This window comes from Neodiprion pinetum, chromosome 1 (genome assembly GCF_021155775.2).
Source record: "Neodiprion pinetum isolate iyNeoPine1 chromosome 1, iyNeoPine1.2, whole genome shotgun sequence".
Taxonomy (NCBI): domain Eukaryota; kingdom Metazoa; phylum Arthropoda; class Insecta; order Hymenoptera; family Diprionidae; genus Neodiprion; species Neodiprion pinetum.
Genome location: NC_060232.1, coordinates 30,158,411 through 30,181,427, shown reverse-complemented (window position 1 = coordinate 30,181,427; position 23,017 = coordinate 30,158,411). Strand labels below are relative to the sequence as shown.

The window sequence follows — 23,017 nt, the reverse complement described above, 5'->3', positions numbered from 1 at the left end:
GGTGAAGGGGGTGGCGAACCGAGAAGAGTGGCCATGACGAGGCCGAAGGCGTTCGAAAACAGTCGTAGTCGCTGCTTAATGGAAACGCGGCTATTCCTACTACATTGAATAGTGGCGAAGGTAAGAGAGCGGTGATCGATCAGTATTAATTAATTTGGAAAGCCCCACATTGTCGGGGGAAAGAGTGGCCAGATCTATCAACCCTCCGTTTCTTTTTCGGAAACTGCCTGATGGAAAATGGCAGCTTGCAAAAATTCTTTTTCTAAAACTGAAATACGAACACTTCACAAATTTTATTACAAATGTCGCGTAGGTTTTTGGCAAACACGCCGAACCCATCGGCTTCTTATTTCTTTCCGATTGCTGCAACGGGGGTGTTTACTTCTCGGCCTCCCGCCGAACCAGGGTCAATGCCCGGTCGTGCCGTGGAGTGTTTGCTGCGAAATACGGTTACACTGACTCTTTGTGTTCTTTCATCGACGTCCGTGACGGGTTCAACGAGAATTGAAACGTAAATCCAAAGATGGAGCGCCGCGAACAAATCGATCGCGAAAAAACACCGACGACTGAATCCTGCGGAGTTTTAATTACCGAAGGAAATTGATGGAAATGAAAATTAAATCATTTATCAAACTCAGACACCTTTCCACAACACACTGAAGAAAAAAAAAAAAAGATTGGATGCAAGATAGTATTTGTCTCGATAGTCCTTATGGCAAATAATTTATTGTTTCAAAAAGATATTTTTCATTGTTTCAATAAAAGTAATCCTATTTCAAATAAACTTTTCTTATTACAAACAAATAAACGTTTAAAATGATCAAATGTCTGCTAAGGACTAATGAAATAAATATTTTCTGGGATTAAGCTTTTTTTTTTTCTTTACATCGCAATTAAGGTTTCGTTATTACGTGATGCCTGCGTGACGCCAATTCTCGGCAACCGTTATACCTGGAAACATGGACAAATGTGTACCTAATTTTTCGACTTACCAAAATTACCAAGTAATAATATATATATATATATATATGTGAACGAAATCGGCACTGTAAAGAATGTATTATACAGTGATATTATTCACAAGTCGGATATGCAGATCATAAAGGGTCAACGAAGTGCGAATCGACTCGACCAATAACAATATAAATAATACCACAGGATTCGAATACGCGTTCTGCATCGCCAAATTACACGGTTGTCATGACTCATGATTCGAATACGAGTTATTCGGATGAATTTGCTGATCCTGACCGGTCCTTTGATTCATCTGAGCGTGACAAGGGCGGTGCAGGACTTCGATTGAATAGATCGGGCCGTAGAGGGTATTCCCCGATGCGATGGGAGAAAATCACGAGGGGGTGTGAGGAAACGCGCAATCGCAGAACCAATTTCGCGCGCACTCCGAAATCTCGCGGGACGCTGTCGTCCGGTGCTCGGTATCCTTGTCAGTCAGTCTCGCTCGAGCATTCGTGGCAGGTGGAAATTGTGTTTACCCGCGTTAACACGCTAAGGGCGCAGCGATACCGCGTATCCACAGGTTATCGGCAATTTGTGTGTTGCGACGCAGTGAATGAACCCGATCCGTTTACGTAAACAAGAAGACCGGACGGGCAAGTGGTGACAACCCGTCTCGCTCTCACCGCCAGTTGTCAAAATTATAAACTCCATTCGGACAAGAATTTGCAAAAATATCACCTCGGCTCGCTGGTGTTACTACGATTCATACAATAATTATTTTTATCGTTGAAGAAAAAAAAAAATAAATAAACAAATTATCATCCGCTAATTTCGGCGGGGGACTTCTTGCCGAGTTTTTGGGGAGTTTGTCGGAATGCAGCGACGCTTTGATGTGAATCGGTAAAAAAGCCAAGATACCTCGCACCTCGACGCCGGAAGTTCGGGGTATAGGGGGTAAATATTCATGGGCAGACCATCGGCCTCGGAACCAGAGGACCTCGTCGCTGCTTATGGCAACCTCGGCGTTACCCATTTACCATCAGGCCGGCGTCCCGGAGGCCCGGCGATCACCGGGTGGCGTTATTCCTCCAATAACCGCCTGCCCGCCGAGCAGTTTTCCGGATAAATTTCAGGACTTTTTCACCGCTCTGACGGAGGATGCGGACGACATGCCGAGCTTGCTCGAAGACAAACTCATCCCCAGGTACGTCTTTGTCTTTACCTACGGCTTAGAGAGTACGCCGCGATTGGGTTTCTCATCCTCTCGTTATCGCGGAAACTTACTTTCACTCTTAATACCCTCTTCGGCGTGTTTTCCTTCGCGCGATGACATCATGCTCGCATTTCCTTATACACGGCCACCGCCTGCCCGTCTTCCTTATTCTTCATCGAAGGATAGTTATTAGCTAATGATCTCGTGTTTTTCTTTTCCCCCCGAGTAAAGTGTTATACGCGGTATGTATCGGGCCTGTATAAGTATACGTGTACCCTACTTTGCTAGTGAAAAAAGTGACGACGAAAAAAAAAAATTACACCAATCAAGGCCTTGTATATTTTACCGCAGTATCACTCTAGGTCAATTTTTCTAACTGTAGAAACTTTTGTAATCTAACTAGAGATTTTTATCGGTGACAACCGATTTCATTACCGCGCATGCAGGTTTAGAATATTATATGGTGACCCTGTTTTAAAACTAATCACTCAGGTAGAAAATCATGGGCTTGTTGGCTGGTACCCGATTAAAGGTAAAGTAAAAGAAAAAACGTAACAATTTTATGCAAACCCAAGTTATCTCGCACCAACTATCGCTTGAGTTATGTATATTCTTATCGTTTACCACGGAAAGTTTACATCACGCACCGGAGACGCATATCCCATTGAATTCCCAAAAGGATAAAGCGTATCGCAAGATGGGGATGGATTTATGAAGGGAACCGAAATTTATCACGCTCGTGATAATGAAACTGCTAAAAAAAAATTTATTTCATTTCACGGGTTTTGGATATATTTTTTCTGAATTCAGTCGCAATACTTTTCAAAATCTGAATTTAAATATTAGAACGAAGTAGCCAATCACTGTCGTATATCCGAGTTTATCTTCATTATTTCTGACAATAACAGGCGATAAAAGAACCGGTGCGTATATAGATTTCGGGTTTGGAGAATGTTTTATTTTTTTTTTCTCATCCATCGTAATGGACAAACATTATTTCTTCGAAAGAAGAACGAGTGAAACATGTGTAAAGCTAAAATTATAGCTGGCCTATCCTTGTCGGAAACTGCGAGTACGTCTCGATTGTATTTCTAAAATGCGGACGCCGATGTATTTCTGTCTTTTCTTTTCTTGCTTACTTTGCTTCGATCTCTGCGTGTTTCTCTTCACAAAAGCGAGTTCCCAATGAACTCGCCTCCGTAGTTCCAAGAAAAAAATCCACGAGTCGTAGCTTTGGGGTAAAATTTATCGCGGGAAAAAGTATTGTTGCGACGTAAAGAGAGATAAATGTCGCCAAGATGTACATGTATATATATATATATATATATATATCTTGTTAAATGGCTGGGAACAAGGCTGCTTACTTTTGAGGGACCAATTACCGCCGTGTACTTCATACGCGACTCCCACACCTCGACAAACAACACTGAGAAAATCAATTTACGTGGACCTGGGGCAATGCTGCCGAATGTTAAAGGCGAGGAAAATAAGTTTCAAACATATTTTGCTGTGGGAAGCAAATTGTGAAAATACGGAATATGTGAAATCGAGTGAAGGATATATGCCCACGGATCGAAACGTCCGCCTCGAACCAACTTTTCGAGAATTTTGTTATAATGGCTTTGCGATGACAAACACCAAAATTATGCATTGTTATTCAAATCCTTAGCGAAACCAGAATCTTCGAAGTCGTCTGATTCGCCAGGTTGATTGTGAATGCCGAATAAATAAAAGTCTCTCGGGGAAAAAATCTTTCTCATTATTTTTTCTGCGCTTGCTCTTGTGGTCTGATATATTAGCTCTCATGAACTAAAAGCCGAAACATGTGGAAGTATACTTTTTTTACCAGACGGTATCATTTTTCTCTGATCTAAAATTGCGGTGTGATTATTCAAAATTAATAGTTGCCAAATTCGTGTTAGCGAATTTGTAATTATTCGTCATCGTATAATTATTAAAGTTGACGCAAATGAGAATCAGTTATTTATCCAAAAACGTACACTACTGAATAATACATAAATAAAAATCTTACTGTAGAAATGGTTGAACCTATACAAGATATATTTTAGTGTAACGAACCATCGTTATAACAGAAGTTGGTGTCGTTTGGCGATGAACTCTCGAAAATAAAAACACTGGACTTATTGAAAACTTAGTGAGAGACTCGAAAAATGCATGTCGGAAAATATTCGACAGGGAAATTAATACAGTGTCGAAAAATCAATACGCTCTTACACAATGCCTTTTCAATTTCTACGATCATTTCAAGCATCCGCTGATTATCGAGCGATATTTTTACCTTTCATAGTGACAGCACGGCTGGGTTAGTCACGTAATTTCACTGCCGACAAAAGCTCGGGGAGCCTCAAATTTACCGAACAAAATTCGCTTGTATGCGAGGTACGTACGGATCCCTCTTAAACTCGTCGTACCCATCAACAAATTTAGATCGAAGAGAATTTTCCACCGATTCAAGCTATCCGTTGCGTCGAAAATTTATTTCCCCCAAGACGCAATGATAATTAATCGAGTCATAATACATCCGGTAGCTTAATGCTACGAGGTCGGATAATACGTTTGTACTCGTAACGGTTACGCATAAGGCGAGTGGCAATTGATCCTAAATTCGATGAATATTTTCCGACGAAAGTATGACGCAAATGCAACGATGGCGCGCAAAAACATTGCCGGCGTTGGATTGAGTAGCTTGTAAGAATCTGGACGTCACATGTACATATATGTTCACACAATGTGACAAGTCCAATTGATACGTAACCATCGAGACGGAATTTTAATTATTTATTTGTTTTTTTTTTTTTTTTGGAATCCCTTCGAACCCTGTTGGGAAAGTTTATAGAAAATTATGACACCAATTACCACATTAATCGAAATGTATATTATATAAGGACTGACGACTCAACATAGAGGATGAACATTTATTTTTAACGTATGACGCCTCAGAAAAGATAAGAGTTACTTTTAAGTTTTTTTTGTCTTGTTTTATTTAATTTCACGTCAATATTTCTGACCAGTTTGATCTGTATAACTATTTATATAATTATAAGACTTACATCACAATTATTCGTTCATAGCACCTGACCTACCAATATAAGAAATTCGTTACAAGCTCTTGAGATGAGATACAAGGTTTGAACGATCGTGACGGTCGTTACAACGCGCTCGGTAAAAGGACTGTGAACCTTTGTGGCTTTTTGCAGTTCCGTAGAATTAAACGGTGTGTTTGGAGCTCTGTTCAACGTTTCTCCCCCCTTCCACTTCACCCTTTCACCGAACTCGCCTGTTTACACGAAAGCAGGCATGTCTGTCTGTAATATGCCGAGTTAATAACCCGCTTCCGCACACCACATTTCCTTCTGTCGTACCTGCATTTTCCGCTGCTTTGCTAACCTCCTTTCTTGTCTGTGGTTCTAGGAAAACAGAGCCGATTAACCCCGATTTCCGCCCACGCCTCTGGAGCAAACGAACTTTCCAACGGCGCAGCAGCGAGATCGAGGTACGTGCTCATCACGCTTCTTTCACCGCGGGCCAGGGTCAAAGCTCCTCCGTAGACGGGCCCAAGTCACCGAATCCTTCCAGGAGGCGAAGCTCCAGCATCGCCGTCGCCAGACCGACGCCAGATCTGCACAGGTAGGCATCCACTTCTTCTTGGCCTCACAATTAGCGTGAAATTTCACAGTCAGTGATACGCCAAGTCAAGTACCGGTAAACACTGTTTCCTGACTGTATTCTGGTTAGCTCTTTCTCGAATGAGCGAGTTCCACTGGAATTGTACTATTCGCGGTCCGGGATTGTGGGTTACATTCAAAAGCAGGTAAAGGTGTTGGTTAATATGGAGTAGAGTAGATGTACCGGTTTTGGTCATCTCAGTATTAGTTTAGGATAATTGTTTGATCGGCTTGCGGCCACATTCATTATACGTACACTCAAAGGGTTGAGCCTACAAGTGATGCACAAGTGATTTGATTCAGGTAAACAATAATTTTCAGAGGTAGGCCAAGTATAAAAACCTCTCTCCAAAACTTGCTCTATGTCGGATTTTAGTTACGAATTGCGCAATTGAAGGGATTCATCAGAGTCAAGTTAAGAGGTACAGAAGATACGAAGATTAAATATTCTTGAAATGTAATATCTATATGATCTGATACTTATCGAGTAGTTGAAAGAAAGGATGGAGAGACGACAGAACGTGCAAGCTAATTTTCTCTGTTCTTCCTTGCTTGTGTCGTGACTGCGAAAAAATTATCAAAGCTCGTCGTCTCGGACATTGGAAGCCTCGATGGTCTTTCATCGTATTCCCTAACCAGCATCTCTTCGAACTGGAGTGTTTTAGAATAAGAAGAATTTTCATTTCGCTCGCACTTGCATCCCGAAAAGCTTGTTTGGAAAAAAAAATAAGCCCCTCAAAAGATGATGCCTGTAGGTTATGTGGAATACCTGCCGAAATCGCATTTTCTGATAAAAATCACGGAAATTCCATTTCCGTGCCATTTCGATAGGAGCATTTTTTTATTGCCGCTAGAAAAGTTATTTTGGGTCTGGAAACTGTTTCTATGGAATAAGAGCTTGTTTGGTTATGGAAGAGTCACAAATTGTAATTTTTGAGTAAAAAAATAGTGATTAATCGATTGATATGGTCTGTTTAGACCATTGTATTCCTTATTATCGATCCATAACAAAAATGACTGTGATAAACGTTGGATAATACAGGATCTAACATCTTTTGAGGGGCTTATTTTTTTCTCCAAAACAAGCTTTTCAGAGTGCGAGTGCGAGCGAAATAAAAATTTGTATTACTCTGAAACACTGTAGTATGTTTACTTGTTTTCTGAAGTTATTCCCATAAATGGACTAATTATCCGCCAACTTATTTCCATAATTTGACTGTTGCCACGACGACTAGCTATAAGAAACCCTGTAGTGTACGTGTCACTATGCATTGATATTCCGCTGACGACACGACTATTGATTACTGGGTGGATTTGAGTAGCCAGGAAAGTCATGGTTTCAACCGATGTTTTCTACTATTGATTATGCGTACGTTTCGGTGAAGCGATGTTCGTTTCAAAGCACACGTTCGTATCCCAGATTTATGCCACGAATTCGAGTGGATTAGATGATAATTTCTTAGAGAAGTGCCTTGCAACACTTGAATCATTACGACCGTATCGGAAATTGGTGACCGCTGAGAGTGAAAATAGGCATCACAGAAGCGGAGTAGTGCGAGGCATGTCGCACATTACTGACAAGTACCGCATCTCATCATAGCCGGACATCGGGAACGAAAGAACCGCTCAAAAGAGGCAGTCAACCGAATCTCTGGAAGAGAACTGCTTGCATAAATCACCGCCTAATGGAGATGTACAAGGTTTCAAACAAAGCAGTTCCAACGGAGTGACGATCACGCTTATTTTCAGGTTTCTTCAGGCAGAAGCTGGCCCATGGGGACACTTGTCTCCGTCTCCTAGAAGTCCAACCAGAACTGCTGCGATTAGTCCCGGCGGACTTTCGTCAACGTCACATCTGAGTCCCGGAGCAAGTCCCGGAGGACCAAGTCCAACAAGTCCTGCCGGTCCGGCGTCTGCGGGTCGTGGACCATCACATCGACAATACCGTTGCAGGACGAGCAGCATGCCAGCAGTCCCACGTCACAGAGTGAGTAGACAAGGGCGATAAAAGTTTTTCAAGCTTTTTTCACGAACCTGACAGATGCTCAAGAGAGATAAATTTAGCGCGACCTCGCGGGAAAACGGCTGGGGCAAATTAGGCGGTCCTGTACCTTCGGGCTCGAACCGTGTTGATTGGTTCTCAATTAATATAAAAGAGGTCTAGACCGCAATTTATCAAGGCTTTTATAGCGTGTTTAACGCCTTCGCGCCTTTTTCCTGATAACCCGCAGCCCGGGAACTTACGCCTTGGCAAACCGAAAATGTAAGCACTTGTTTTGCCATTTAATTTGTGAACATGTTAACCTACTTCGTGATCATCTGAAATGCAGGTCTTCCGCTGTCGAATATGATAACACCTGGTTGTATACCCAAATTTTCAAGCAAGTGCGAAAACGACCCACCTTTGTCATCGTAGTATACAAAAGTTTGCGGACGATTAGAAAATTTCCTCACCCGAGTGTTTTCAGCCAGCAGCTGAGCAACGGTTTGTACTTCGCAGCCTCGTTTGTTACGCAGGCTGGGAAGTGCGCGTGTTATTTTCAGTTATTTCTTCGCTCTTCCATCATCGCTTTATACTTTATTACATTGTACATAAATACATAATTCAGGCCTCCAACTCCAAAGCCAGTCCTACTTTGTGCTCGCCTTTGGTGACATTCGAGCAGTCGATATTCATCGAAAGAGTCACTTTGACACCGTCGCGTATTTTTTGCTGAAGACTTGTTCCCAGCTGAAGATCTTTGTTGAATTTGAATCGTATCGCGGAGTCAGCGTCGAATTTGTAACGGGCACCGGCTCCGATGGTCCAAAGTTGGTTTTCACCGTTCATTGCGTATATGCCGTTCAACGCCGCGTCCCACTGAGAGTTTACTGATTGTAAGCGATCGAAACGATAAGTTATTTTCATCGCAGGTGTCTTCTATGAACATCGTCATACTCGCGGATCAATCGTGTTGACTGTGATAATTCTAAAAGCACACCTTTGTACGAAATCGAACCGCCATACTCGTAAGGCACGTCGTTGCACGACAAGTGAAACCCAACGTCCTCGACGTTGAAGGCGAAGCCCAAATTTGCCTTTGTCATTTCACCAGAGGCCGTGTCGTACACGCCTTCGGCACCGATCAGAATTCCTTTGATTCTGGTGACCAATGAGCCCATCACTTGAACGTTTGCGTCAAACGCGTTGCCTGGAATTGTAAAATTAAAATTAAGGAAAGGAAAACTTTTCAGTCACCTTGGAAATCATTGATTATTCCTTCTCCCATTGTACCCAGCAATTTTTGTCTTCATGCTAATCCTTTCGCGCGAATTAAAAATAAAACATCAAAATTTTCGGAATTGTTTCAATTAAGTATCGCGAATAAAAGCTGTATTGTCTTATAGCTGGTTCTGTTCGCTTGGCAAGCTCTCGATTCGCGAAAAGAACACTCACTGAGCGTTGCGCCGGTGTTGAAAGTGTCGTTCTTGTATCTGAGACCGAGTTTCGTGCTCTTCTCGGAACCCGCAGGCTTGTAAAGAAACGCGGCGTACGAATCGAATCCAGGTGACGGTTTGTCGGCGACGTCGTACTGCGTGGTCAGACTACCGTCGGTCGTCCACCTCTGCGTGAACGATCCGTAATCCTTCGTCTTGAACCGGGATTCCATGCTACCCGAGGACTGCAGACACAACGATAAGGCAGCGTTACGCGTCGTATGAGAATTTCTGCAGATGCAGCCTGAGAATTCGGAATGAAAAGACCCTGAGTAGTGCCGCAGACTTGTGTCGCTCGTTATCGGTCGATTGCAGCTTTACATCATTGAGGATTAATGATTGACCGACTTCTATTTCCGAGACAGGAAGCTGGGGTTTCACTTTCACATCTGCCACAGAACACCGCCATACTCTACCAGGAGCTTTAACCCCAGCTTGACGATAACGAAGTCTAGCTCAAACACGATCGATTGACACAGCCCGCCTTCTCTCTCTGCAACCCACCGGGTTTGATTAATCAAGATCTTGTTAATGATGAACTCGCGGAGATGAAACAATAACGCGTAATTTGATAGCCATAAATTTTTATACTTCTTATGCATGCGCGTAACTGGTGACGACAAGATTCATTCTTTTGATCAACTTAGCAATTCGTCGTATGACAGTGTTTGTACGGAAATAAAGAAAAAAAAATAAAAATTTGTAATGTAGGACAAGCTGAGACACAAATGAACACAGGCGGCAAGGCAATTTGCGTTGCGAAATTTTATCGTTGACCTTCGTGGGTCGGCTATGTAGGTATATGTACAGATATGAATATGTTTAGATCCTCTTAATCGTCTCGAGGATTTCTCACACCGGAAAAGGATAAGCATAGCAGCACGTACAATTTAAAAAACAAGCTTGGGAAAACATTTTTATTACAAGGTGCGGAATAAGAACGCAGTAAAAAGGCTAGGATCACGAGCTTTAGAACATGTAAAGCACTTGTATATTCTCGACGTGCCATTATCATCCACGTTGAGCTTACGGCCGGGTTGAAGTTTGATTTTTGCACGTTTTTGAAGAAATTAGAAAAATTAATTATTCCATTATTATAATAAGATCACGAATATCGATCTCAAAAAATTTGTTCATACACTGTGGTTTGCTCTGCGCGATTAATTTCCACAGAAAAACTTGCGCTTTAACCAACCTTATCGAGCGGCCAATTACCTTAGTCGCGTCAAAATTCATTGTGAAGTCGCTACCCACTTCGAAAGCTTTTTCAGTTTTCGTTTTGAGGGCGAGCTTGATTAAGCCTTTGCCGTAGTGGTAGCCCGACCTGAGAATACTTCTGGCCTCTTTGCCGAGATCGCTGTACGCGGGAACGTCACCCATCCTTGCCGTATTCAAAACTTGGTTAAACTTGCGATATTCGACCCTATTCTCTTATCTCTCTTTTTGTTGAATTAACCAGAAAATTTCACATCAATATGAAATAGTCATTCTCATCTGACGTGTTATCTTCAACTTTTTCTTTTTTTTTACCAAAGGTTACGTACGCAGCAGAAGTTTTCTAACCTGAGGCATGGTTATCGCCTGTTTATTTTCCAACTATTTCAGTTTTGCGCTTCTGTTGATCTTTGAATTTCATACCTCTTCGTAGATCGTGAAGTAAGTGACGGGTTACTTCAATTTTTCCTTTACTGTTTTCATTTTGTTCAATTTTGAACGGCGACGTTTGTCCTCCATGTAAAACGCGACCGCTCGGTCAGTGTCATTCACCATGTTCGTCTGGAATTTAAATGACGGGAACATCTGAACTTGGGACTGAATTTGCATTACTTTGACGTTTTTACGGGCCACCCTTCAACCACCAACCGACGATCGTTATGCAGACCGAGAGAAAATATACACGAGGGGGGAAAAGTCCAACGAAAATATTCACCATGTTTTCGAAATTGCTAACCTTTAGAGAGGGGCTTTTAGAGAATGAACCAAAAACCTCACTGCCGGTGTACAGTGATTTTTTTCCTTTCATACGGCATTTGCGTCATTATAGAAAAACGAGATCAAGACCGAAAATGAGATGGAATAAAGCAAGTGAAAGGTACAAAAAGTGAAATAAAATAATGGTAAAAGGAGGATGATTCGATTGTGCCCGGGGAGAGAAGGAAGGCTGTCGTGGCGTGCCTTCGACCCGCGAACGTAATCGGTAAAAGTAGTCGACGAATCAGTTTAGGCCTCGCGCCCTCAGCAAATTGGAACGCTGAGAGGCAGGCAGAATGTGGTGGAATGGATGAGGTTGGATGGGTGCTGTTGACCCTAATCCATCGGTACGTGGCGCAAGCCTCTTTCACCTTTTGTCGCGCGGACGAACTTCGAGGGCTGTTCCTTGCAGGCCGAAGAAAGTTACGTTGAAATCATGATTTCATGTTCCATGTGTCGAATATGTAGGTAAAATACTAACCTGTCGAAACTCCGAGCGTCATTAACGTATCAGCATATAAGCGCCACGATCTGCAGGTGGCAGAAAGTTTTCTATGCCGAGAGCCTCGGATTTGTAATAACTATGAAATAACTTTTTCATCCAACTTCTTTTTATTCCGATTTATTTATCGTTGCAACGAGACGTACGTCGCACAGCGTGTAGCCAGCGGTGAAGAAACTGGAGTACGACATCGTTTCACCACGTAACGTACCGTATAGTATAATGTTTCCGTATACCGGGAAGCAAAGCTCGACCCTTAATTTATACGCTCCGATACCTGCTGAAAAGGTACCACAAGAGTATCAACATCCACGTGATTGATACTTTTATAAAATCGATGTTATTTTTTTTCATATCCATTACGCGTGATTCGATTGATGGACATGCAACCCCAAAGTGTCTGCCATTTTCAGAGCTTAAGTAACCATCTGTCGCTCTGTTATGCGCGCCTAAGTGCACAATATTTTTTCCACTTTCACGCGAATCACGATACTCGCTTACAGCTGTTTATCATTATCGATAACGGGTATAAATTTTTTTCAAACCTCCAGTTCGTCGCACCGGAGAGTATAGGTCGAGCGGCAAACCACTGCAGCATACCGTAATACCTGTTTATCATCGATACTTGATCAAACGTCTGCAGAAGTGACGTCTTCGTCTGATTTTCTCGGACCGCATGTCTGACCAACTCAATTTTCGTAGCTGCTATGACGCGGCGTCAAGCCTCACTAACTATCTCATCAACTATTGGCATTCTGCAATGGCACTGATTAGGACTCGTTTCGTCTTATTATATCCCTATTTGTGATCCGGCAATAATTATGTACCGTTACCAGATAAATATCAGGTTACGCTAACGCTGAGTCGTTGTTATAATATATGGCTTTAAAGCCTCGGGTTTCGGTGCGGTTACGCAACGAAGAAGAATCACGGTTCGCCTGCGTCGAACCTAGGTCGATCCTTTTCATTCCGTTGGCTGCGTCGCAAGGTTACACTACACAATACAAGAGAGAAGGTGAAGTGCAAGAAGTTTATAGAATTTATAGTCTGCTGTGAGGGGCAAAAAATTTTTCGCAAAAAGTTCGCTAATGTATTTCGACATTATTTTTACGGGGCTGATAATTTGTGAGTCTTGAGCTAGTTTTCAAAAACCTACTCGATCGTTTTATTGTCAAAATCCTTTCGGGTTGCTTTCGAGAATTCATTTTATTTCGACTAACTAACGCAGAATGAAGAGAGAATCGCTTGGTTAACAGCCGTTCAATCACGTTATCAATCCTGGCTGGGAGTCGAATTTATCACCACTCATACTTCGCCGCTAAATTCAAATTGACGCGAAGACGCCGGGTTGAAGTCTTGAGATTTTTATTGCCTCCCGTATAGAATTGGGTTCCGGCTGGTGTCGGTCTTTGGCAGACGATAAATCGAATGTTTGGGGTATCGGGCGTAATTTTAAAGCCGATTAAAACGTGCAGCGTGTGATATAAGATGCGGCAGACTTATTACCGATAATTTATATTGCCTGGATTTAACGATATTCAAGTCCCTCTGCATCTATACACATATATCTGAACATACATGCATGCAAACTTGTATCGGCTTAGCTTGAAATTGAGTTTGAAACCTTACTCCCGCAGATAACTGGGACACATTATGTCCCAGTCCCCAGTCACGTCACTCGCACCAATAACAATATCTCTATGAATAATTCAAAACTTGTGTGCTCCTCAAAGATACCTTTGACCTGCAGATCTCCGCACGAATATAGCATGTGAATAATACCGCTATACCAATGATTCTCTCTCTCTCTCTCTCTCTCTCTCTCTCTCTCTCTCTCTTTCTCTCATATTTGGCACACCACAATTTTCTTTTCTTTCAGCCAATGCTCGCCGAGATGAAACGTAGCGGGATAAACGGCGCCGAAGAGGCCGAGGGTGAAGACGGGGTCGAATACTACAGACTTCGCTCATTCTCCATAACAGCGAACGGCGTTTTCAACTTGGGCGACTCGCTGAGAAGTCGACGTAGTAAAAGTATCAATAGCGTAACATCTTCGGGAACAAGTTGCAGCAGCTCTCGCGATGCCAGACACCTGAGGTAAGACGATACCTGCAGAAATGAAAGTCGGTGGTGGGAAATCTTTTGCCGGTGGCAAAATCTTTTTACCCCACATTTTTACGATTCACCAAGCCAGGCAAAGATTTTTAAATTCCCTTGGAACGAACGCGTTTGTATTATACATATATTATGTAGACTTTATTCGCACACGTTTAATTCTGGTAAATGGTAATAAGGTACGTACGTATGATATTTTATATGCCTATATCGCGTTTTGTTCCACGTATAAATATATAAAATATTCCTTTTCAATATTTCGTCTGCGGCTCGAGAAACGAAGAAAGTATTCTTTGACAGTCATGCGCATACTTCAAACGAGGACGAAATTGCGATTCAAAGTGTGATACGCAGATGTCGAGAAAAAAAAATTTTGCAATAACAAGATGGAAAAGAATTTGTACAGGCACGTTGTTACCAATCGTCGGATGTCATTCATCTAATCGTAACTCGCTCGAATACTTTACTTTCTTTTATTTCTCCAGTACGAATTTAATCTTTGAACGATAAATAGGATAGGCATAAAATCTGCGAAGTAGCTGCGAAACCTCGAAATATTTTCAAGAGTTTTTTAGTAGAATAAATTCATTCTCCCGAGACGGATAAGAAGACAAAGGGAGCCGCGCGTTCTCTCGTAAACTCATTTTATTGGGTATAGAGATGAAAACGAAGAGAGTGCTTAGGGACATTGCGGCTAAATGGATATCCTTAAAGGCGACATCTCCCGGTTCACTTTCTCTTCAAAATTGTCAACGACCTTCAGCTAATGTGCGCGTCTGACTCGGTTTGGCCAAGATACATTTTCACTCAAAGTAGATTACTAAAAAAAGGTAGTTACAATTTTGAACAAGAATTTTATTACGCGGTTAAAAAGACGACAAGTTAAAATTCACTCAATAAATATTTCCTGCCGTTTGAAATCAACGTCAATGACGAATAGCGCATATCATTTTACGCTGTCTTATTGCTTGCATGAACAATAAACAACAACAAATTTGTGTTGCCGAAAGAAAAAAAAAAAAAAATCCGTGTCTACCAGACCGGTTCGTACATCAAAATGACGGTAATGCTGTGAGAAAAACCGAGCGAAGAACCGATGACATTATTGTCCAAAGGATGACAGTTGATACGTGAATGAGAAAAAGAACAACAACAATAGTTCGCAGAGACAGGCACAAGGGAACTGATATAGCCTCTACTCGAAGCTCGTGAATAATTTATCAACTTCGTAGGTTTTCCGGGTTGGTTATTTATCACGTAAATAGGGGAGGGCTGTTGAGCTGGAAATCAAATGCGGGATCATGGAATGACGGTTCAATTTATTTCGCCCCTGAACTCGTGCCGCTGGATATTTTACTCGAAATTATCGAACTGATTGAAAAAATATTTTGCGCTTTATTAACGAAAGAGTAAATTAAACAGAATTGAAGCGTTACTACTTACTCCCACCTTCGTTGCCTCGGTTACTCCGGCTTTTATGTTAATTTTACCTCATCACCGGCACTCCTGCTAATCCCGACTTTAGCATCCCCCGCTTTCATGCGGCTGCACGGGGATGCTGGTATTATTTTTCGCCAAAATCCAACCGAAAATGGTGGAATCCATAATGATCAAGGTGATTTAGCGCATGCTCCCTCACGGGGGATTGTGATCCTCCCTTGTATTAAGGCCGCGTCGTTCAACATCCCTTGTTATCAGGGTGGAAAGATGCCGCAATTCCCACACGAGGCTCGCTGGAAACCGGCGGTCTTATCGAACTCTATCGGAAGCCGGTGTAAATTTCATGCGTCAGATTCGAGGCTTTTTGGGTGAAATCGTAGGCTCGACGTAAACCGAGCTCGGGTTAATTGAGGATATTTTTAGCCGCTTTACCCACCGAGAAGGCGAGGCCCTAATTCGGTGGAAATTAGCCGAGCAGAGGGGTGATGAATAATAATTCACGTTCTCTTTTCATTCTAAATTTAACGCGGACAGATAACCACATTGCTTGCAGTGACTGTCAGCTGAGATCTTCAAAGCAGAACGGTAGCCCGGCTCACACGAGGAATTCTAATCAAATTGAAAGCGTTTCAGTCGTTTCCTTACCCTGAAAGAATTCCCGGTATATACGGAGCAGATCGATATTCGATACGTGGAATTTCGATCAGTGATCAACATTTGTTACTGTTAACTTCTGTAATATATGAACTAAGAAATAATGCACGCGGTTACAAGGACAGAAACGAGTCGATTTTTTTTTCGAGTTATCGAAATACGTCGGCTACGTGACAGACCATTTATAAATCTGTCACTAATGCCGAATGACCCCAGCTGATTAATATTTTCCGACATTACCAAGTCCACATTTTTGCTTGGCGATCGAACGATTTACTCAATTGACGAACGTCAAAAAATATACATTTGTCACTCATGCCAAGCGACTTGCTGATAAATAATTACAACGTGCTTCAATTTATATTCAAATTTCTGTGCTTTTGTGCACGTAGTTTTGAGCGTCACTGATCTTCAGACACCGCTTTTCCGCTCCCTACCTTTGAGGTAAGTATCGCGAGCGAATGGCTCATGCATAACGTGACATTAATATTCACCCTCCGACCCGACAATCCAATCTTATTACGAAACATCTTGCAGTTGAAAATCTCAGGGACGAAATGGTTGTATAATTGTTATATGTACCTCTTATATTTATACATATCTATTTCATTTTTCCCAATGCTTACGTCATTTGGCAAAACTTAATTCAGGGACAACCTAGCATATTGTGATTTTTCTTCACGTCAGTAGAATCCGAAAATACAATCGCAGCTGAACTAAGCGAGAAGATCGAAGAACAACTTTTTTCGTAATTCCTGTTAGATACCTTTATCCTCTCCGAAGTAATTTTGCGTTTCTACCACGCGTTGGGTAACTCCTACATCAATTTTGGCGCAGATTAAATCTCGCACGCGCTTTTTCACAAGCAAATGATTCACGTCAAATTCAATTCACTTGACAAGCTCCTTCTCTGTATTTCCATTTTATTTTGAGTTAAATTGTAGCCATGGATATAACAGTGTTAACATTTGATAGCGCCAGGGTATCAGGCCTTTTGCTTTCAAATTGTTTATTCCGATATTTCTCGGAAAAATTTCCCACCTTAATATTGTCTGTACACACGCCAAAAGTTTCCGTATAATTATTATTCTCGCTGATTCGGTGAAACTGCGAGCGCGGGAGAAATACATTGACGTTTAATTAAGGGGATGCCGTTTCGCCTGCCGAGCCGACGATTTTAGCTTTCCACGATAAAACCCCGAAATCGTAAAAGCTACGCTGAATATTTTGTACAAATACTCAATCTTTTCACCCGAAAAATCCCATCATTTTTCCCAACTTAATTCGCGTATAATTTCCATGTATTAAAAGTGTTTAAGTGGTCATTTTTAAAACCGGAATTTCAACTTGATTTACCAAGTTTCCCGTGATCCGCCTCAAGTTCGAATATCGCGTGATCGATGCTATCGTATGTCCCGCCAAATTGAAATATAATCGTATAACCTTTTATTCCTGAGAATATATTCCCTCCATTATGTAGCATTTCTAAGGCAGTCGATTTTTTGTCCCTTCAAACCGAATTCCACGTCTATGGGAAAAGTTGAATAGATGCAAAGTAACCTCGAGTAATCTTTCATTCTGACAATGGGAAAGGTGTCGGAGAAAGTCGACTACGAAATATTGTCAATAGTCTTCATTTCAACCAGACACACACCCTCGGTAATTTTTGTTTTCTCCAAACAAAGAACAGGAATGTTCCCGCAGAAGTCAGCCGCGACGCGTAAATGAAATTTACAAAAAAAAAAAAATGACGTTTTGTTGATTCGTATCTCGCAGTGTTCATCGCGTCGTCTGCTTTTTGCAGCCTGGCATCGCAGCTGTCGGGAACAGAAGGTGAGGAAGACGACAGCAACGGACGCGTCGCTACTTACAAGGTCGGGATGCTGGGTGCTTCTGGTGTCGGAAAAACGGCTTTAACAGCCCAGTTCACAACCAGCGAGTACATCTGCGCGTACGACGCTTCGCTAGGTGAGTTGTATTTAAAAAATTTTCGCTTTTCACCACGTGGCTTCCGGCATCCCATACGCAGCGTATATTATAACGGAGAATGGTAAATTTAATGCCGCGTTCTCGTGTCAGGGATATCGAGTATGAGACCCGTGCAATGTTTGTCCCTCAAAGTTTAAATCTCCCGAGGAAATCAATTCCCAACCATGGCAACCAATTTCTCGAGCTTTACCGTCATCCTGTCAGAGCCAGAACATGCCTTAGGTATCTACCGGGAATCAGTTAATTATAGCCAATGTTTTGGCTGTATGTCGAGGCTCGGATGAGAAGCCATCGGAATTCAACAATCTTCATACATTTCTTTTCCTCCGTTATCCAGCAATCATATCCAGCAGAAAAGAAACTCTGTTCTGTACTCGATAATTGCCTACAGTGCCAAGTACACGTGACGCGTCCAAGATACATGACGTAATAAAAATTGAAGAACGTGTTTTTTTTGTAATTCGGCCGTTGTCGCAGTGTAAAGAGATATAAAACTATAATGTATAATCGATATTGGCGGCGCGATGATCACACAACTATTTACGGTCGAATCAAAGGAGACGGTTTCGTGGATTAATAGACCTGCCTTGTACACGTGCTTCAATTGCTTCGCGAATGCACGACACAAGAGAACAACGCAAGCTTTTTTGTCCATTGCTTTTCACTCAGGATTTCACTGAGAGGGCAACGCGCGCAGTTTCAGCTTCTCTGTAGTAACAGCGTTTCTTCTTTCTTTATTTAACTCTACTTTTTTTCGCTCAACGACCTGGTTATAGATATATATATATACCGTTAAAAGAGTTTGAAATAAAATTTGCACATAGGTATATATATCGAACTGTTATTATATACATGTCCTAACAAGAACGACCTAAAGTTTCTCGAATTTATGGAGGTGGATACGAACTCAAACGATAGATTGTACAGACGGTAATGTTTGCGAAAAATCTCAAGGCTGACGTCATGTCCGAACTGATAGGTATGGAAATGCGTATCTGTGTATCTTCGACGTATCGTAAATATCTCGAACTGTGGATGACACGTGTCAGAGCTTTCGGAGAAATTCGTATTTCTACGTTACATATCACACCTGTATTTCGTTTATAGATTTTTATGTGGGGGGAAAAATCTTTTCTATCTCCAGAATCAAAATTCTTATGGACACTCGAAGTGTGCAGAGACCATACGATACACGTAAGTTTACGACGGTATTTCTACATCACGAAAATTTTAATTTTCGGCAACTTTTATACCGCTTCAGTTATCACGTAGCTGTGAATGGAAATATTTTTAAAGGTGCGATCCATTTTTGCCATTTTATACACGCAGGGAATTTCGCTGTGAAACATATTTTCTCCGCAAACCCGGATTCCATGAGACGGCATTTATTTTTACGAATACACACATGTGTCGACCGATATTTTCGTAGAGATCTTCACGGTATTTGATATAGATTTACACTTCGTTAATAAAACATGTTCTTTTACTCTGGTTTACTTTCAACAATATTTCCTGTCTCCGTGTTTAACAGAAACCATTCTCTATCGCTTCTCCCATAAAAAGGTGAAATTCTATGATAATGCCTTGCTTCTAACCAATTCCAACAGGAACGAAACGCGTGCGTATGACTTTGTCTACACAGAAAACAGATTTCCAATATTCCCGTGGCAAGTTAATGTCTGCAAATCGTACCGCTAACGCTTCCGAATATCAAAGCAGGCTCTTATAGTCTAGAGTCGATTATGACTGCCGTCTGAAATTTCATATTTTCGATACTCAAAGGCTAAAATTGTGAACTTCGAGGCTGCAATGACGAGCAAATTACAGCTCATAAATAATTTGCAAATTACAGATTCTTCTGGCGTACATATACGTGTATATTTACCTTTATCAATTCCTGTCGGAATACCAGCCGATCTCTATGTACACCTCGAAAAAGCTTTATGCTTGTTTCAGATGCGGTTCAAGTTTAACGACGTATCGTTTCGGATTAAAGTCTCATTCTGGTCGGTTTAAAACGAGAAAATTACCCGTGAAATTTATATTGACATCCGCCTCTAACAGTTTACTCAGCTAAAAGCAAACCGCGAGCGGTTTTTAAATTCACTATTAGGTATTTTTTGCCTTTCTCTGATATTTTGATCGTCGCGAATTTTCGAAATCTCGAGAGTACCTAATTGTACAGAAACTGTAAAACCCGAAAGCGAGTTTTATTGCTGTCGAAATCATCCAACAAATGTAAATGCGATTTTCAACAAATTGCAGTCCCGAAGGATCAAAATTTTCCACACAGTCATTACAGGCCTGTATGCCTTGATTTTATTCAGGATTGACTTACCCTTCAGAAATCTGCAGGCATTGCCAAATTCACGGTAAAGGCAAACTTGCACTGCTGGCGGTTAATCGTATATGTGTATACACATCTTTACGATATACGTAGCAGACTCTCAACCTTCGGAGGTCATCCGTTGCGCATTCACATCGTATTCATTTTGAGCGATGTGACAACTTTTTATTACAAGTCTCCAGCAACGTTGATACCTCCACGGTCTGGAGTGATATTTTTTGCCCCTGTTTCTTTGCGCGAAATATACTCGTATTGGACATTTGGCTCACCACGTTACTCATACCTAATGATCTCATGAATTAATCGGATTACTGAATTCGGCCAAATTGCCACACATTGTGTATACATATATATATATATATATATATATATATATATACAAAAAAAAAAGAAAGAGCTGTTGTAATTTTATTAGCAAAGACGAATCACAGCTCTGTGAAATAACGAAGTACAGACATAGTGAATTTTTATCAAACAGACGGAGTAGTCTTCGGGATTTTGCAATTAGCGTAAAAATACGTCAATTATTACGTGCAAAAAAATCTTCTCTGTCGTACCTATGTTTGTGCATTGAACTTGTTCAGATTATAGTTTGTCTGGAGCTTCGCCCTCGATGGGAAAAATTCAATTACCGCCGTAGGTATTAAATCGAGTAAAAGCAGTTTCTTCGCGTTGATATAGTCTGGTAGTCTGAAAAATGCAGTGGTCCCTCGAACATTCGATTGTCCGTCATATTCGCTGCAGAGAGAAATAGAGGCGTGATTTTTTCGTCAACTTGTGAAACAATTCGCGTCACAGGCACCCTGAATTATATATCACCGTCCAAACGACGAGCCACCCCTTTGTGATGCGGTTATTGTGGACGCTGAGTACGCGTCTTCGTCTGCGGCGACTGGCAGTGACGACGATGGTCTGGCGAATCCAGTGACAGGTCAAACCTCGGATCGTGAAGATTTTATGAAAGCCGAGAACCACAAAGGGCCCGAGATTACATCGGCAATCCGTTTAGCAAAGGCCCGACGCCGATTCTTGGAAACGGCTGCAATGGTCTACTAACACTCCCGTAGTCCAAGACAATGATAGATCTGTATTTTGCAGATACGGTGAGGGGGATTCGTTAGCAATCTCGTGATGTTTACGAACTTGTAACTTTCAGAGTCATCTATAAACAATGGTAAAAGTTTTCAATTTATGCGCGACTTTGTGTAATGTGTAGCTGTATATGTATATTATATGCGTTATACACTCTCGTTCGTTTTAAAGGCCTGGAGTTAAAAAGTTTTGTGCACGGGTATATATTTTCAAGCGAAAACTTTTAACGACGTGAAAAATAAAATGGGCGCTGTATAAATAAATAATTATCCTAATCGTAAGATTCAAGTTAATATTACGTTAGTTAATGGGAAATGGATATTTTTTTGTTAGGCAATTAGACTCACGGTCGCGAGTTATGCCTAATAACATGTATAACACTTAATTAAAAACGTGACTTGCTTGGCATTCCTTAGCGAGTTAATTCAATGTTATTTCTGTAATTCCGTCTGTTTTCATTTTATATCATATAATCTTACTATCGTTTAATTTAACTACGCTTCATCGCGTGATCAAATTTTTTGGCATTCTGCTGTTAGCTTGAAATTTTTTAATTCAACATGAAATTAGCTTTTAAAATCCTATGGAAGTAATTCAAAACTATCCCGCAATCATTCCGAGACCCCGATGTTATTCCGCGTCGTATTTGAAGAATATCAATACACAAAAGAGGGTAAGGAAAGTTATTTTCAACAGCAAAATGGATTTTCTAATTATCCAACAAGTCCCGTGTTTGTTGCAAAATTCTTGCCGCACGACGAAACGGAACTACACGAATGTGAAATCTGATATGGAATGAGTAAAGAAGAGAGGAAAATATCAAGTTTAGGCTGCTGAAAAATCATGGCTATAACAACACCGAGTTCCTTGACTTTGGAAGTTATATCGCGTTCACACTTTCTATATAAGTATATATATATATAGCGTCCATGGGCTTTACAATATGTAGAATTTTCTAACCCAGTCGGAATTTTACGTCTTTACGCTCGAGCCACGAATTCCGCCGCATATTGATTTCATCCGCTGCTAAACAGCGCACTTGTATATTCCCAAATATATTTTCAGACGAGGAATACGGCCAGAAGACGGTGTCCGTTATGGTCGACGGTCAAGAGACGGAGCTAGAAATCATCGACCATCCAGCCTCGGAAATGTCGGTAAGTATCACCCTCCTTCCACCCTCCGCATCCCCCTTTTCGCCGCATTGTATTCCTCTCCGCTGTTCTCTTTGCTTTTTTCTTCACCCTTCGTGATCCCTTGACCTTTTTCGTAATTCTCCTGAATATAATATGTATACGGGTTTTTCGTATCTCGTATTCAAAATTTAGTACTTTACTTTTTTTTTTCTTGTGGCAAATTTCCACGTCATGAATTCTGTCTTGAACTTCAAGTAACGAAGCTCGACGGTAGAAAACCGGCAAAGTGTTTCACGTGCTTAAATTCTCGCAACGGTCGGATATGACGTTTCAAATTCATACCTGCTAAATATACATATATTGCGAATACGCACTCTGGACAATAATTCCACCTTTTTTTCTCTCACCAAATTTTCGATAATCAACGAGGATAACTGG

At 41.3% G+C, this 23,017-nt stretch overlaps 1 protein-coding gene across 6 annotated transcripts in view; it reads left to right on the top strand.

Annotated features, from left to right (window-relative positions):
* The first annotated feature begins 1,449 nt into the window (after positions 1–1,449).
* Positions 1,450–23,017, top strand: part of LOC124224887 (GTP-binding protein REM 2) — a 29,850-nt gene continuing 8,282 nt past the window's right edge. For 5 of the 6 annotated variants that reach the window (XR_006884934.2, XM_046637111.2, XM_046637110.2 and 2 more), the window contains exons 1-6: positions 1,454–2,161; positions 5,603–5,818; positions 7,606–7,843; positions 13,686–13,903; positions 17,820–17,983; positions 22,509–22,600. Coding sequence is in view for 5 of the 6 variants with exons in the window: in XM_046637111.2 (XP_046493067.1) it covers positions 1,968–2,161; positions 5,603–5,818; positions 7,606–7,843; positions 13,686–13,903; positions 17,820–17,983; positions 22,509–22,600 (1,122 nt within the window). In the remaining variant the exon portion in view is untranslated. Of the gene's footprint in view, positions 2,162–5,602; positions 5,819–7,605; positions 7,844–13,685; positions 13,904–17,819; positions 17,984–22,508; positions 22,601–23,017 lie in introns of all 6 variants that reach the window. The other variant, XM_046637112.2, reaches the window with a different exon arrangement.